At 38.4% G+C, this 14,944-nt stretch overlaps 1 protein-coding gene across 4 annotated transcripts in view; it reads left to right on the forward strand.

The window, feature by feature from the left end:
- Positions 1-6,757, forward strand: part of ARID4A (AT-rich interaction domain 4A) — a 47,946-nt gene extending 41,189 nt beyond the window's left edge. For 2 of the 4 annotated variants that reach the window (XM_068682422.1, XM_068682424.1), the window contains exons 20-25: positions 110-172; positions 1,101-2,231; positions 2,416-2,520; positions 3,414-3,629; positions 4,544-4,690; positions 5,018-6,757. In XM_068682422.1, coding sequence (XP_068538523.1) covers positions 110-172; positions 1,101-2,231; positions 2,416-2,520; positions 3,414-3,629; positions 4,544-4,690; positions 5,018-5,121 — 1,766 coding nt within the window. In that variant the 3' untranslated portion in view covers positions 5,122-6,757. The remainder of the gene's footprint in view (positions 1-109; positions 173-1,100; positions 2,232-2,415; positions 2,521-3,413; positions 3,630-4,543; positions 4,691-5,017) is intronic. The other 2 variants (XM_068682425.1, XM_068682423.1) reach the window with 1 other exon arrangement.
- Positions 6,758-14,944: the final 8,187 nt, after the last annotated feature.

Raw genomic sequence — 14,944 nt, forward strand, 5'->3', positions numbered from 1 at the left:
GCTTTGAAGTCGTACTTAACCAGTCAGCGTGCAAGCAGTAAAACAACAACAAAAAAATTCAGTGCAGATTTTACTCTATAAAAATTAATATTTTCAATTTTGATTTTAGCAACACCTCGCAGGCAGACGAGACGTAGCTCAGGAATGTTTGATTCTGATAGAGGATCAAACGGTGAGTGATCTCAGTCCTGTGTATGTTTTTCAGGTTTTTGAGTACCTTTTTTGAAAAGAGGTTTCTATTTATTTATTTATTTTTGGTTTCCCTCATGAATTTTACTGAGGAAGTAGTTGAACTGAAACTGATGAAGAGCACAATTTGCTCACAGGCAAGCTATGGCTTAGAGATGACAGTGCAAGTCACCCTATCTTCTTTAGCCAGAGCCTTTCAGTCTTAATCCTGAACAGACCAAATCTAGTGGTATAATATTAGTTTTTATAATGGTCAGCCTCAGTAGTACATCATCCAGTAAAGAATTATATACAAATTAGAACGATATTTTTGATATTTCTAAGCCTCTGTGGGAAAGATCTGAAGTGAAATCAACACCTTTTGGTACAGGTCCCTTGAAAAATCTTCTGGTAACATAATAGTGCTTGCATTTTAAATGGTATGTGATTGGTACAACAGTTTAGCAATGGACTGTCCATATTGTGGTGTGGGAGAGGTGTTTTGTGTTTTTTTTTTTTCCCCTGATTGGAGGGGTGTACGTGAAAAAAAGTTTTGGTTTGGTTGTTGGTTGTTTGGTTTTGCTGATGTCAGTTTGGGTGATGATACCTACAGGTAGATAAACAGGTCGTTGGAATATGTAAAATCACTTTTGCTAAACTGATTTGTTCCTACTGGATAATTTGGAGAATAGGACTGCTGCTGTTACAGTAGTTAATAGGGGTTTTTAGTAACAATAAGAACTGTAATAAGTGTGTTCATTAATACACATTTTGTTTGTTATTGAAATTTGGAACTGTTTATTGTAAATCGATTTTAGTAGCATGGAATTCTTGTAAACGTTTTTGTGTAGTTGACAAAAGTAATGGTAATTGATGATTTAGGGTGATTTTCCCTTCTGTTTTTTTTTTTATTATTATTTTTATTTCTGCAGACTCTGGCTCATCTGACAGTGAAGCAGATGAGTCATCTGAGAAGAATTTGAATGAAGAATTTTCTCCAGAAACTTCAGAACTGGAAAAAAATGAAAAACTAAATGATGAGAAGCTAGATGAGGAAAGCCCAAAGATCCCTCATGCACTGAGAGAAAATGACAGAAGTCAAGTGCAGCCATTGGAAACACTGAAACTGGAAGTTGAAGAAAGTGAACAAATTGTTCAGATTTTTGGAAATAAATCAGAACAAATGGAAGAAATCAAGAGAGAAGCTGAAAAATCACCTAAAGGAAAAGGGAGAAGGAGCAAGACAAAAGATCCCTGTTTAGAGAATTCAAAGATTTCACCAGGAAGTCAGGAAGATGTGGCAAATGAATCTCTTACAGAAAGTGAAAGATTAGACATGTCTTCCTTGGACTGTAAAGAGATTTCCAGCACTACTGAAAGTGAAATGGAACCTTCTACAAAAGATAAGAAGCTTTTGAAAAGGAAAACTTCAGAGCAGGCATCACCTGAGAAAAGGAGTCGACGGGAGAGTGAGATGGAAGTCCCAAATATTGTATCTGATGAGAGGACCAATGAATGTACCGGGGCAGAGGAATGTAGAGGGCTGAACGCTGAAGAGTCTCTCAGAACTGAGAATGAAGAAATGCCATCCCTGGTGGCAGAATCGGTTCAGCATGGTCAAGAGATGAGGAATGAGAACTTCGAATGTCCATCTGAGGAAAACGATAACGTTCCCTTAAAAGATGAGGATGATGCAATGCCTCAGATTGGTCCTGAAACTTTGCTCTGTCACGAAGTAGACTTGGATGACTTGGATGAAAAGGAGAAGAGCAGTAGTGAAGACACAATATCAGAAAAGCCAGACCCAAATACTTCAAATTCAAATCCGTCTGCCTTACCCCCTGCTGCCCAGTCAAGCTTTTCGGTGGCCTCACCTCTTACTCTCAGCCAGGATGAGTCCCGCAGCATCAAGAGTGAAAGTGACATGACTATTGAAGTCGACAGCGTGGCAGAGGAATCTCAAGAAGGGCTCTGCGAAAGCGAGTCTGCTAACGGGTTTGAGGCCAGTACCACATCAAGCAATTGTAGCATAGCGGTGCAAGAACGAGACATCGGAGAGAAGGGTGAGCATTGCCTCTGAAAGGCAGTTTAATGGTTTCTGAAGTCATCTTAAGTCTGGTATTGCTTTGCTAAAATTTACTGCTTTGTTTTGTCTTCTAGCTTTACATTTCTTTCTTGCTTATAAAAAGAGTTCGTTTGTAGCAGAAATATTTGAGGTGCATTTTTATTCCTTTTCCCCTCACGTAGGTCAAAAAAGACCCAGTGACAGCAGTAGTGGAACACTGGCAAAAAAACAAAAGCGTACTCCAAAGCGATCAAGTGCTGCAGCCAAAAATGAAAAGAATGGAACAGGTACATTCCTGAGGGGGGTGATGGGGAAGGGTGTGCTGTCATACAAACATGTATAGGGCCCCCTGCTTTCATTGTTACAGACAGAATACTTCTGTTAGTTGGAACTTATGTTTCCATACCTCAATTTTGGTAATCGTTGTTACCTTGATCAAAATTTGAAGAAGCCGAATAGAATGAGTCAATATATTTGGGCCTTGTGAAAGCTTTGTGGTTTTTTGTTTGTTTGTTTTGTTTTGTGTTTTTTTTTTTTTTTTTTTTTTTTTTTTTTTTTAATATCAAACTAAAATGGGTAATTATCTGACACAGAATATTCAGACATTTTCCGGCTAATGTAGAACATTGCGATTATTGTGTGAATCTAAAATGCTTGCATACACTACAGCTTAAAATTTTCTGTTTCTTGTTAAAGCTTTTATGCTATTAGTCGTGTTTCACAAGTATTCTTTTAGGTGTTTAAAGCGATTTAGTAAATATACAAAGCCACATAGTGTATATATGCAATCATGTGCTATCTATCTGTGTTAATACAGTCTTAATCTTTAAAAAAGGAGTTCCAGTGTCTATATTAGAACCCCAAAATATGTGACTTAAGATAGCTTATCATTGTGCTAATATCCTTATTTTAAAATAAGCTTCCTTATTAATTCTGTAGCAAAAAATGATTCTTGCTCCTTAACTAAAGGGCCTGGTCAGCCCTTAACGTCCTGCATTAAAGATCAGTTCACTTGAGAGTTCAGCCCATGTTGTATCTGATGATTCAAATTTTCCTGTGTGTATTTTGGAATTTTCCGAGCAAGGAGGAGCAGTTCTTTCTTAATCCTTTTTGTAATTTATATAACATTTTTAAAATGTCAGTGTTTGTTTTGAAGTCAAGTACATTTCTCTTACTGCAGGACAAAGCAGTGACAGTGAAGACCTTCCCGTCCTGGACAGTTCCAGTAAATGTACTCCTGTAAAACACATGAACTCATCCAAACCACAGAAGATTTCTCGATCACCTGCAAGAGTGATGTCACCTCACATCAAAGATGGAGAGAAGGATAAACACAGAGAGAAGCACCACCACCAGAATGCTTCTCCTAGAGTACACAAATGGAGTTTTCAACTCAGTAAGTTGTTTTTTTGTTGTTGTTGGTTGTTGTTTTGGTTTTTTTTTAGTATCATCTTAAACTGTGAAGCATACATTTTGAGGTGTAGGATCTTCAATATTTTAGAAAAGCTTCAGCAAAGTCTTCAGAGTGAATGCTTGAATTCCTTAGCTACATTCACTACTATTTCTGTGCTTTCCAGCTTTTTTTTTTTAAGTAGACAGAAATTTGATTTCTATACACACACATACTCCTCTGCTTGTTGATCCCAGATGATTTTGAGCAATCTTTAGTAAATATTGGGGTTATGAAGCATCTGTACGCTGCAGTCCTAACTCTTTCATACTCCCACAAAAAGTGAATGTAGTCTGAATGTAGTTTTTGGTGCCATGATCAAAATATTAAAGTTCAGGAGTCAATGCTGCTAAAATTGAGATTGTGATCTGAACAGGTGGTGATTGGATGAACAGGATGATAAGAGATTACTTGGTGTATTTTATCATGCATTTCTTTTCTTTTTCTCACTTGTCATTTTTTTAAAAAGGCCTAAAACTAAGGAAGATAAAGACATTTTTTTGAGTGTCACTCTTCCCTCTTTCATTGATAAGAAGAAGAAAGAAAGATCTTTCATTAAGAGTGCATCTAGGAAGGATAGTTAAATATCTACAGTGTAGCCTTTCCTCATGGGCAGCATGATTCTTATTAGTGTTATCTGCCTGATTTAAGTAGCTTGGATTAGAGGGAATTTACAAGAATTTTTTTTTCTGAAAGAAGAATATTTGAATACCCGTATTCTAAATCAGTCACAGGCCTTTTTGGTGTAGTGTTACGGAAGTGTTATCTTTCACACTGCGTCTTGTACACTCTGAAAGGTGCATTCATTTTTCTAAGATCACCTTAATGAAGCTTTTCTTCCTTTTCTTCTCGCTTTTAAGATGAACTGGACAATATGAGCAGCGCTGAAAGGATCTCTTTCTTACAAGAAAAACTACAGGAAATCAGAAAGTACTACATGTCTCTGAAGTCAGAAGTAGCAACCATAGACAGGAGAAGAAAGCGATTAAAAAAGAAAGACAGAGAAGGTAACTTTCAAATTTGCTTTTTGCTTCCCCTGTATTGTTTTTTTTGGGGGGGGGGGAAAAAAGTGTTATATGCTTTTTCTGTTCATATATATGTATTTAGAAAGAGTATCTGTGGCTTTTCAGAACTCAAACGTAACAACACTTACTGATTTTTTTTTTTATAATTGTCCATTGGGAATTTGGACTTCCTAGTTGCAAGTATGGTCTGAGTATATCAGTTTCTGTGATGTGCAAAATCTTTGAAGTCTTTTTAATATAATAACTACAGAAACCTTCATTATGATACGTACTTGGACAGTCTGATGCTGATATGTTCTGTATATTCAGTGTCTCATACAGGAGCGTCCATGTCATCTGCTTCATCAGACACTGGAATGAGTCCATCGTCGTCTTCTCCTCCCCAAAATGTGCTTGCTGTAGAATGCAGGTGATACACATTTCTCTGCCTTGCCAGCAACTTGCTGCCATGGACTTAAATCCTGAAATTCAACCACAGAAAGCACTCAACTGGTTTGACATTGCCAAGTATATCCTGTACACACTTCCACTGCTGGACTATATCTGTTCTACCCTCCTACCCTCCTTTTTTTTTGTTGTTTGTTTGTTTGTTTTTTAATTTACTGTTCAGAGAAATTAAGCTCATTGATAACTGAAGGTTTGTAGGCACAATGTGACATGCTTGTCATTGTGTTTGTTTTTGTTTTGTTTTTTTGTTAATGCAGAGAAAGGGCACTTATCAAATTTGAAAAGTTATGTCCAATGAAGCATTCAGGTGTTCTAGGGAAATCTTAGAAGAGCAAGTGCACCAAGTAGACATCAGAATATTATCAAAATGAACTGAGAAACTGCTGCACTTTCACCGAGCTGTATATTGACTCTTGGTGAGTAGTTCCTCTTTGTGGAAGCACTTGCTATACAGAACTGCCAAAGTATGTGTTCAGCAATGTGCCCAGTTTTAAAGATGTAAATGGGACAAAATAAATTGTGAAAGGAAGTGTAGTTGACTGAAAACTACAGTTGTAATAAGTCTTCCACTTTTTATAGGATTTTTGAGCACACAATTATGCAAATATTTTAATGTTTATTAATGTTTACAGTGGAATTGTGAATAGGTTTTCAGTGGACTATCTTATCCCTTGACAAAAATATTTTGTCTTTTTTCTATGTAATTTCAGAGTTTTTATTTTGTTACAAAAAGACAAAAAATGAAATATATAACAACGATGAAGTTATTTAACAAGATTTCTAAAGCTGAAATTTTTGTGTAAAATAAGGTATCTTGCAACTTGTTAAATATATTTATTCAGACATTGGATGTTGTATTTTTATGTATTTTTTAAAATATTAATAAAATTGGAAAAAAAAAATCTAGGTTAGTTCACTCTTTCGATAAAACATACCTATCAGTTATGGCTCTTACAGGAGGTTTTATCCAGTGGCCATGCCTGTATTAAAAGTGGGTCCGTCGATGTGTCCTCTACAATATAGATCTGTAAGCGGGCATCTGGATTAAACTATGAATTTATTTGGAAACTTTGGCAGTCCTAGTACTTAACCTTGTTTTGAGGAACAAAATTTTTTGGGTTGCCCTTAAGATACTTTGTCACAAGTTCTTGTGTTTGCTATACTGCCGAATGAATTTATATCTCCCAAAGTTGAGATGCAACAATAAAGTAAAGCAACTGTGTCTGCTTTGTCTGTGGATTGTCCCACAGACAGATACATTTTGTAAATAACTCTTCCAAAACCATGTATTTAAAGCAGTTTGCATATACATTATGTATAAAAGTGATTTTTTATCAATTTTTTTATTCATGTTTGTACATTGGAAGGGGTTCTTAACCCCTTTTTCTGTGTTTAATATGCTGTAGAGTAATAACATAGATGCTCTAGACTGTATATCAGGATATTCTGGTTCACACAGCAGAAAGTCAGAACGAAACACTAGTGATGGAGTAGCATTACTAAAATTGATGTTTCTTGAAATCTCATTTTACAACATTTGTCAACTTGTGATTCCGATTCCTTCCATTTTCGCAGAAAATTAAAGAAAAAGTACTCTTGTAACTGCACTTTTTCTGTCTTTTCTTAAGCAAAGCAGAACTATTTCAATGTAAGATAAATATGGAGCTCACTAGACAGCATTAATAAAGGCTATGTTTTAAACATAGGCTTTAAATTCTATTTTTATTTAAATGATTGTTCTTGTAAATGACCAGACTTATCTAAATAGGGAAATTATTCTCCATGAATTGTTGTAAAGGCTTTTTTTAAGAGTTAGCTTTCACTGTTAACCTCATAGTAGCTGTGAATAAAATAGCAATACTCATTTTAAAGGAAATAACAGGGTCACGGGCTGTCAGATTATCTTCCATGATTGGTATTTATAGAAGTAAATTTTAAATTCAGCAAAACAAGACTAATTTATGTTTTATGCAGATATCTAACCTCTGTCTACATACTGTATGAAGGTTTAAACAGATATATACACACAGTCAACATGCATAAATGATGCATGAGCTCTCAGCCACCTCCGTTTTGGCGTTGATATTCACTGTATGTACACTTACTGCTTCTCCTTATCTCTTAAGAATTTTTAAAATAGCGCATGGAAGATTTCCATGAGACATGGAAATCCAGTCTAACTGATTGCTGCTGCTTCATATAAAGAAAATTCTTCCCCATTCCCTCTTTCCACCTGCTTACCTCACAGTAGTACTAATCAGAGCCCTGGAATAGCAATTAACATTATTATCCTGAGAGAAAGTTAACCAGCAAGAAAAGATGGATGAGTTTACCAGCAAAACCTCTCACTTCTCTGGTTTCCTAGTTCTTTTTGGCAAGAAGTATATCAGTTAGCCATGATTATTCAGTAGATGTTCAAAGTAATATTTTTAAATGTCATAAACTATAGGGAAAAACAGATTAACTATATAATATGGGACTGTGTTGCTCTAAAATTGAAATCAACAAGACCCTAACAGGTCTTTTATTTCTAACTGTTATAATCCATTCATTTCTGTTTTGTTGCCATAAAGCAAACTCCAAAGTGCTTTCCAATGCCTTGAGTTAAAGTTCATACTGTTGAGGACACAGTAATTATGATTACACTGAATTGGGATTTTTTTTAAACAAGAGATTACATATCATGTTTGCAGGAACAATCAAAAATAAAGCACCCTCTTGGCAGTCTTCCCTGTTCTGCCTCCTAATGTGCAGTTTTTGACAAAATGATACACACTATTTCAGGCTTAGTTAGGAGGTAGCAAAATTGCAAAGGATTAAAGGATCAAACACTTACAACTGCTATAAAGGTCTCTAAGAAAACTTAGACCTTCCCATACCACCTACAGCTGATATGAATAACTACCAGATTTCTGGCAGGCTTATTACTTCAGATTGTATCAGCAGATAATTTGAAAGTTAGAAAACAAAAATTCTGCATGTAAGGACAAAGGGCAAAAAAAGGTTCGCTACTTTACCCGAGTTCTTTCTTTTCATGAAAGTGTGTCCAACTACATGTATACTAATGAGTTTTTATTTTATCTCTAAGGTGTAAGTTAGGCAACACCCAGTTTAATCTCCTTGATTCTGGTTCCTCTGTCAGATTGCTTGTGTTTGAGAACCCACTTAATCACTTTGCTTCTGCCTGATCTGTTCAAAGATGTCGGAACAAAATAACAAAGCATTGTTTCAACAGAAGTCTTACAGACTTAGGGTAATAACTGGAATTAAAAGCAGGAGCGAATAAAAGCGTGTATCTTCATGAAACATAATGCATTTGACTTTCACAGGGAGCAGCAAAGATCTTTAATTTGAAGGATGGCAGTAGAGGAGAAAGTGAAATCAGTTGCTAACTTAGAGGTATTTTGTACAAGTTCTACTGAGATTCTAAATTTATTTTAATGCATAGTAATAGATTAACGTAGGCAGCAGTTTTTGAAGTGGGTTCATAATCTTATTTTACGTAGTAAGGGACACCAGAATTACACAGAATGGCTTTGGTGTAGAGCTGGAAGGAGAAGTGGAATCTTTGGATTCTCAGCTTGTGTCTCAGTCAGGCTATCCACTTGAGAGTGCCTTCTTTCTCCAGATAGCTTTGTCAAGAAGATGGCATTTCACACAGAAAAGTCTACGTTAAATTCTAATGAAATGTTCTTTTCTCTGTTAAAAATGTTCTTGGATATCTGAGGTGGTCAAATGGGTTTTCTGGGCAGCATTTACTGGAATCTTTTACAGCAGTAAGTCTAAGAAATGCTGTTGTGCTCTTTTTCAAGAGCATGTTTGGTTTGATCACTTGAAACAAATCTGACAGTTGGACTAGAAGACTGATTCACAGGTTGAAACAGAAAATGAGTGTGTTAAAAGTATGTTGAGCTGTTTATTTCACTGTGCCCTTGTGTTTTGCAGATATTGTGCACTAAAACCTTGGTTATTTTTAGTTCTCTGTACTTGGAATTTTATTATTTGCTACAAAGTGCAGGATAAAGACTACCTCTGAAGATGTAAAACACGACAGAGCAGTGTAACCAATGGGGATGTTGCCAGAAACTGACTCATTTTAATTCCAGGGCTTAGGAAAAAAAAAAAAAAAAAAAAAAAAAAAACTTTTTATAATTAGCTCACACTCCTACCAAGCTGTTGCCCTCAAATTTGGGGAAAATCTGTCATTCTACCATGTTGTCTCCCTACAGCCTGATGACGAATACTCACTGCACTGTCATTTAAAGAAAACTGAAACGATAAGACAATCTTAATTATGAAAGCAGACCACTTCTCAACCTTTCTAAGAATAGGACTTTGCTGGCTTCCTCTGTGTTTTGAATTATCTCACCCCTATTCCTGCTGCTTCCCGTTTTCAGAGATCCTACTTTCTGTTCTGGAGTGGGACTGTGCTGGTTGGTTCAGCTTTCGGTCTCCAACTGCCTGCTATTTATAATAGTACTACCAATACGCTGTTGCTTGTCCTATAGTAATAGCTTTTGAGGGTGAAAAAGTGTCCTGGTTTTACAGTATTTGGCTTTAATTTACCAATACAGCTCACACATTTTGACAAAAAAGCAACTATTGTGACTGTTCCTTTCTCTATATTTTGTTGTTTGCCAGCAAAGAAAATCAGCACTAGCGCTCCATTACAGCTGTGAAAACCTGCAGGATGTTTATCAGCAGTGCGTTTGCCTAACTCACATTGTGAGCCTTGTTCTCAATAGACACAATTATTATGTGTTATTGGCTCCGTCTCTCTATTTCCCTGGTTTTCAGAGTAGCCCAGCAATATTTCCATTCCAGCCCTGTCAGTTTCTTCAGCTATTTCTAAACCACTCTGTTTCTAATCCCTCATCTGGGTACAGCTTGACCTAATTTGCCACGATCCTGCCAGCTATGCCAGTTACATAAGGAGGGGCAAGATGTGGAATTTGTATGAAATACATTGTTTGTTTCGCACAAGGGTGATTATTTCTTTTTTCTTTTCTTTTCTTTTTTTCTTTTTTTTTTAACAAGCCACTTGTTTACATCCATGACCAGCTTAAAACCGTATCTCTTGATGCTTATTCATTTTGTGAAAATTACTTCCTCTAGGGATTGTTAAGGTTTAAAGCTATTTTTGAAGAAGAAGAGAAAAAAAGAGCTTGATTCCTTCTGCTTACATTCGGCACAGAGGATTGGGGGGGGGGAACTATCTCACCACGTGGGGTACAGCTTTTCATAGTGCAACCTCTGATCATCTCTGTCTGCCCACGTCAGGCCCAGTCTCTTAAAACTGTTATTTATTACGCTGTTCATTCTTTTCCCTTTCAGTTTATTGCCCTGTACACCCAGTGGCTCCGTCTGCGCTGCCTTTCCCCGCTCCACCTCAGGGCGAGGCCGCCGCACTCTGTCACCTGCAGCATTTCTCTGCCCTCCTCCCGACGTCTCCTGAAGGCAATAAAAAGCCGTAGGAATGTATTTTTGTTATGTTTTCCTCACGTACTGACCGCAGGACCTTTCCCCTGCACAGGGCGGCCCCGCCGGCCTGCAGCGCCTCAGGCTCCACACGCGTGAGGGGCCAGTTATCGGCGGGGTTCCCGCCCTTCCCTCAGCCTCGCTGCCACCTCAGCCCCTGCTCGGGCGGTATTTTAAGGCCCAAATGGAGGTGCAGGAGCTCAGATGCAGCGTCTGAAGTGACTTAAACCATGTCTAAAGTGGCTTCAACCACCGCCCCCGCGATCAAGCTGCCCTGAGGCGGGCGGGAGAGCCCGCCATCGCGCTGCAACCTCCCGCCTGCTTCCCGCAGGGCAGAGGCGCTTTTTCCTGAAGAGATAAGCAGGCCCTGCTGTGCAAACACGGTCTGAGAGGCGGCCAACGCCCCTTTCCTTACCGATAAGGTGGTTACAGTGCACCCTGTGGCTGAGGAGGCTTGAAATCCTGTCAGCAGTGGCTGCTGGAGTGTCCCTGGAGTCACAGTGCACACAAATCTATCACGTGCTTGGGCAGAAAGTGAGGAAAACGGGTGTTTAATCCCACACCCTATTAAGGGCAGGATCTGTCAAACGGAGAAATAGCCACTAACTGGATTTCTGCTTTATTTAAAATTCAAATAATCATCTCCCCTTCACCTTACATGACAAAATGACAGTATAGCAAGTATGCTACCTTAGTAAATACTTACATAGTAAGCCCAGCTCCCTCAGCACTCCTCTCCCATTCCCTTAGAGAGGGCTCAAGTTACAGAATAATAATTAAAAAAACAGCCACTGTCAGTTCAAGCATTGTGTCCTATTAGCCATGAGGGTAGTCAAGCACTGGAACAGGTGTCTTGGAGGTGGTTGATGAAATGGGTGTCAGGGTTCAAAGGACCTTTGGACACTGCCCTCAATAACACACTTTAACTTTCGGTTAGCCCTAAAGTGGTCAGACAGTTGGACCTGATGATTGTTGCAGGTCCCTTCCAACTGAATTATTCTATTTTTTTTGCAAATGTTGACTTTTTAAAGAGCAATTAGTATGTTTCTTGTCTTTCAGTTGCACCTGTTTCTATATTTGAGACATCTTGAGCAAACAGCAGACCATCATTTTACAGTCCTAGTCCTGAACTACAAAAGCTTGAATGTTGAATGCTGCCTGCTCTATTTAACGAAAGAAGAATCAAACACCAAAAGTCTGAGTATGATCTTAAGGTGAAATATATATATTTTTTTAATTGTAATATTTAGTAAAACTATAACAATTTAGAATCCTTTTGATGCTGTCTTAAAGTTCTGGGTACAAGCAAGGTGTAATTTAAGTGTCAGATTCACAAACTGGGCCAGACTCACTCAAGAAATTGGGAGCTGAATTGAATGGACTCCCCAAGATTTGAATGCAATCCTTCAGGTACTGTGTGCTGACTTTCTAACCCAGCTAACAGAAAATGCTGAGAAAATGCTTGTTGCTTAAACTCCAGTTCTCTGAGTTTTGGTATTTAAGAGTAGAGAGGAATGCCTCCTTGCACTGAAGTCACAGTCGCACTTCTCCTGGCATTATTGTTTAGCCCCCACTTTTCTTACAAAAGATTGCTTTTGCATCCTTTGCCTCCCTTCCAGCTAAGAGCTCAAGCACTCAGTGGGGGTTACAAAAATTAGGACTTTGCTCCCATCCCTGAAAGAACTCAAGGACCCTCTATTATAATCTTCCAGATGATTGATCTGATCACTCTGCCAGTACCGCTGATGTACAGGGCATTCTGCAGCAAGGCTCTTATTTGACCTTTCCTGTTGAAATTGTTCCACTCTCTGTGGGCTGACCAGTAATTGCATGATTTTCTAGCCTTTTGGTTCAATGCTCGTCTAAAGAGGAAGGACCTGTGTTCTATGCTGCAATGAATGTCACCTCCAAAGAGTGTCCATTCACCAGCCCAGTCTCATCAACCCCCTTTTAGGCAGGCTACTCAGCTGTTGCCTCCTGTCCCCTCCCACCTCTACTCTGGCTCCTTTTGTCACGGCTTTCTTAGTACTCCCTCAGCACCACTCCATTTTTCATCCTTTCTCCTCTTTCCACCAGGATTGTTTCCATTCCTGCACTTAAAGTAACATGCTTCAGCAAGGTGATTCACTTACCCTCCACGCCTCACCTTACCTTTACTATTGTTGTCTTTCATTTAGGAACTCAGGTAGGAACCAGAGACTGTGTTGTAGTCTCTTTTATTATTACTTAGACTGTGCATGCACTATCCTGTGCAGAGCTGAAGCAATATAGAGCTGGAGAATATACGCAATTAAGCTATGTCATGGAGGTTTGAATACTCTGCTGGGAGAGAAAACGTGTGGATTAGGTTCCCACCAGCAGAAATGGGATCTCTGCTCATTGCACTTAATCACTGGGATAGCTGAAAAACCTGCATCTATCATCCATACGCAGTAGGCAAACCCCGAAAATACATACCAGATAATCTTGCTGGCAGAATCCTACTACATTTAGGTACAAAATAAACACCGGTGCTATCAGAAGCCAGGCAGTTAGATATATGACTCGTGATACACTTTACACACAGAAGTGTATTGCAATTCAGTGGGCATTTTGTGAAAACCAAAAGGGATAACTGCTAGAAATCTAGCCTGTTTTATGTTTGTACCTTTGACTATCTTCCTCTTTAAGAGAGGCTTGGGATGTACAATAACAAAAGTAATTTAAATGAACCATTAGCTAATTGTACTTCAATTTAATTCTATCCTTTAAAGACTAACACATGGTTGAATTTAAAGGTAAGGCTTTGAGTTAGCAAATCTGTAACCGTTGCAGCAGCTCATCTTCAGGCTATGAGGTTCTGACCTGCTAGACGTGACGAAGGAGGTAGGGCAGGACTTGATCCCTTAAACAATAAATTGTTGATTATGAGTAAAAATTTTAACCTAGCTTGCCTTTGTAGACATCCCCAGCCTTCTCAGTGGGTATCTATCCAGGCACTCCTGAAATACTGATTTTGCCTTCACAGTTTTTTTGAGGACAGAGTACTGGCAGCAACCTGGTACTGAGGAGGAAAGAACAGCTACAGCCCTTTGCTAATATGCGCTAATAAATACATGCATAATGCAATAATATTAATAAAATGCGTGCGAGGCACTAAAACACAGAGCGACTCTTTCAGTGCTGTGGATCATTCCCAATCCACAAACCCAGGTGACAAAGGCTTACGGGACACCATTTTCTGAATAACATCAGTTAAGCTGTTTGTCAGGTAATGCTGCCTCATCAAGGAAGCAAAGGGAAGTCAAAGTTCAGAAAAACAAAGTAACCTTTTAAGAACATTTTCACTGTTGCTCTGTGTGCACCACCCCAGCGGCTTAGTTACATTGATGCACTTTATTTCCAAGCTGAAATATATTTGTATCATCATTCTTGGGTGCAGAGACCTGGATTGAAGATGGGGGAACACTGCAACATCCACTAAAGAAACCCTAGTCAGTATAAACATGCTGCTCCTGCTGCAGTCAGAGCTTTTATCCAGGCAGGATCATTTCAGGGTAGCAGCTATCAACAAAACGTTCAATCAGTGACACTTTAATCCCTTGTTTGCTTACAGAGCATGGGGAAGGAGAGGCAGGGAGAACTGGTGCCTGAATAGATTTTAAGAATCTATGTTTTCCCTGGATAACAGTGGGTTAAGGTGGCTAGAAAACTGGAGTCCAAGGAAACTGGGGAGCCTGAAAGTAATTTATTAACTAAGTCTCTCTAATACTTGCCCAACCTTTAGTACAATAAATCTGTCTTAACAAATATTTACACGTCTTCCTACCCCCAAAACCTGAAATATGAGGGAAAAAAATATGTATTTTTTAATCCTCCTCACTTCAGCCTCAAGGAAATTTGCCCCAAAGATACAAACATCCTCCAGTCCCATCACTTAAAACTCTTAAATCACTCTTCCGATTAAGTGTTCTCTTTCCACACTAAAATGCAAGGAGAAAATGGAATAATTTCAATTATGTTACCTTAAAAAGTCTTTTTGTTAGACATTTAAAGAAAAGCCTTAAATATTTAATATGGATGCATTGCTTCTAAGGGCCATAACATTTATCATCTAAGTGTAGCAAACAATCTGGACATTATTAGTCTGTTATTCCTTTGAAAAAAACCTGGACCTTCCAGTCTTGCTGCCTTATTTGGGCTATTTTTCAGCCTTTACCATTTTAGAATTAGCTGTTAGCCATCTCCAAGGTAACAAGGCATGGGCTATGTAGGAAAAAGCAGTGATGTGGATACTACAAAACACGTCAGTGAGAATATACGAGCATATTT

The sequence above is a fragment of the Anas acuta genome, chromosome 5, assembly GCF_963932015.1.
Source record: "Anas acuta chromosome 5, bAnaAcu1.1, whole genome shotgun sequence".
Classification (NCBI taxonomy): Eukaryota; Metazoa; Chordata; class Aves; order Anseriformes; family Anatidae; genus Anas; species Anas acuta.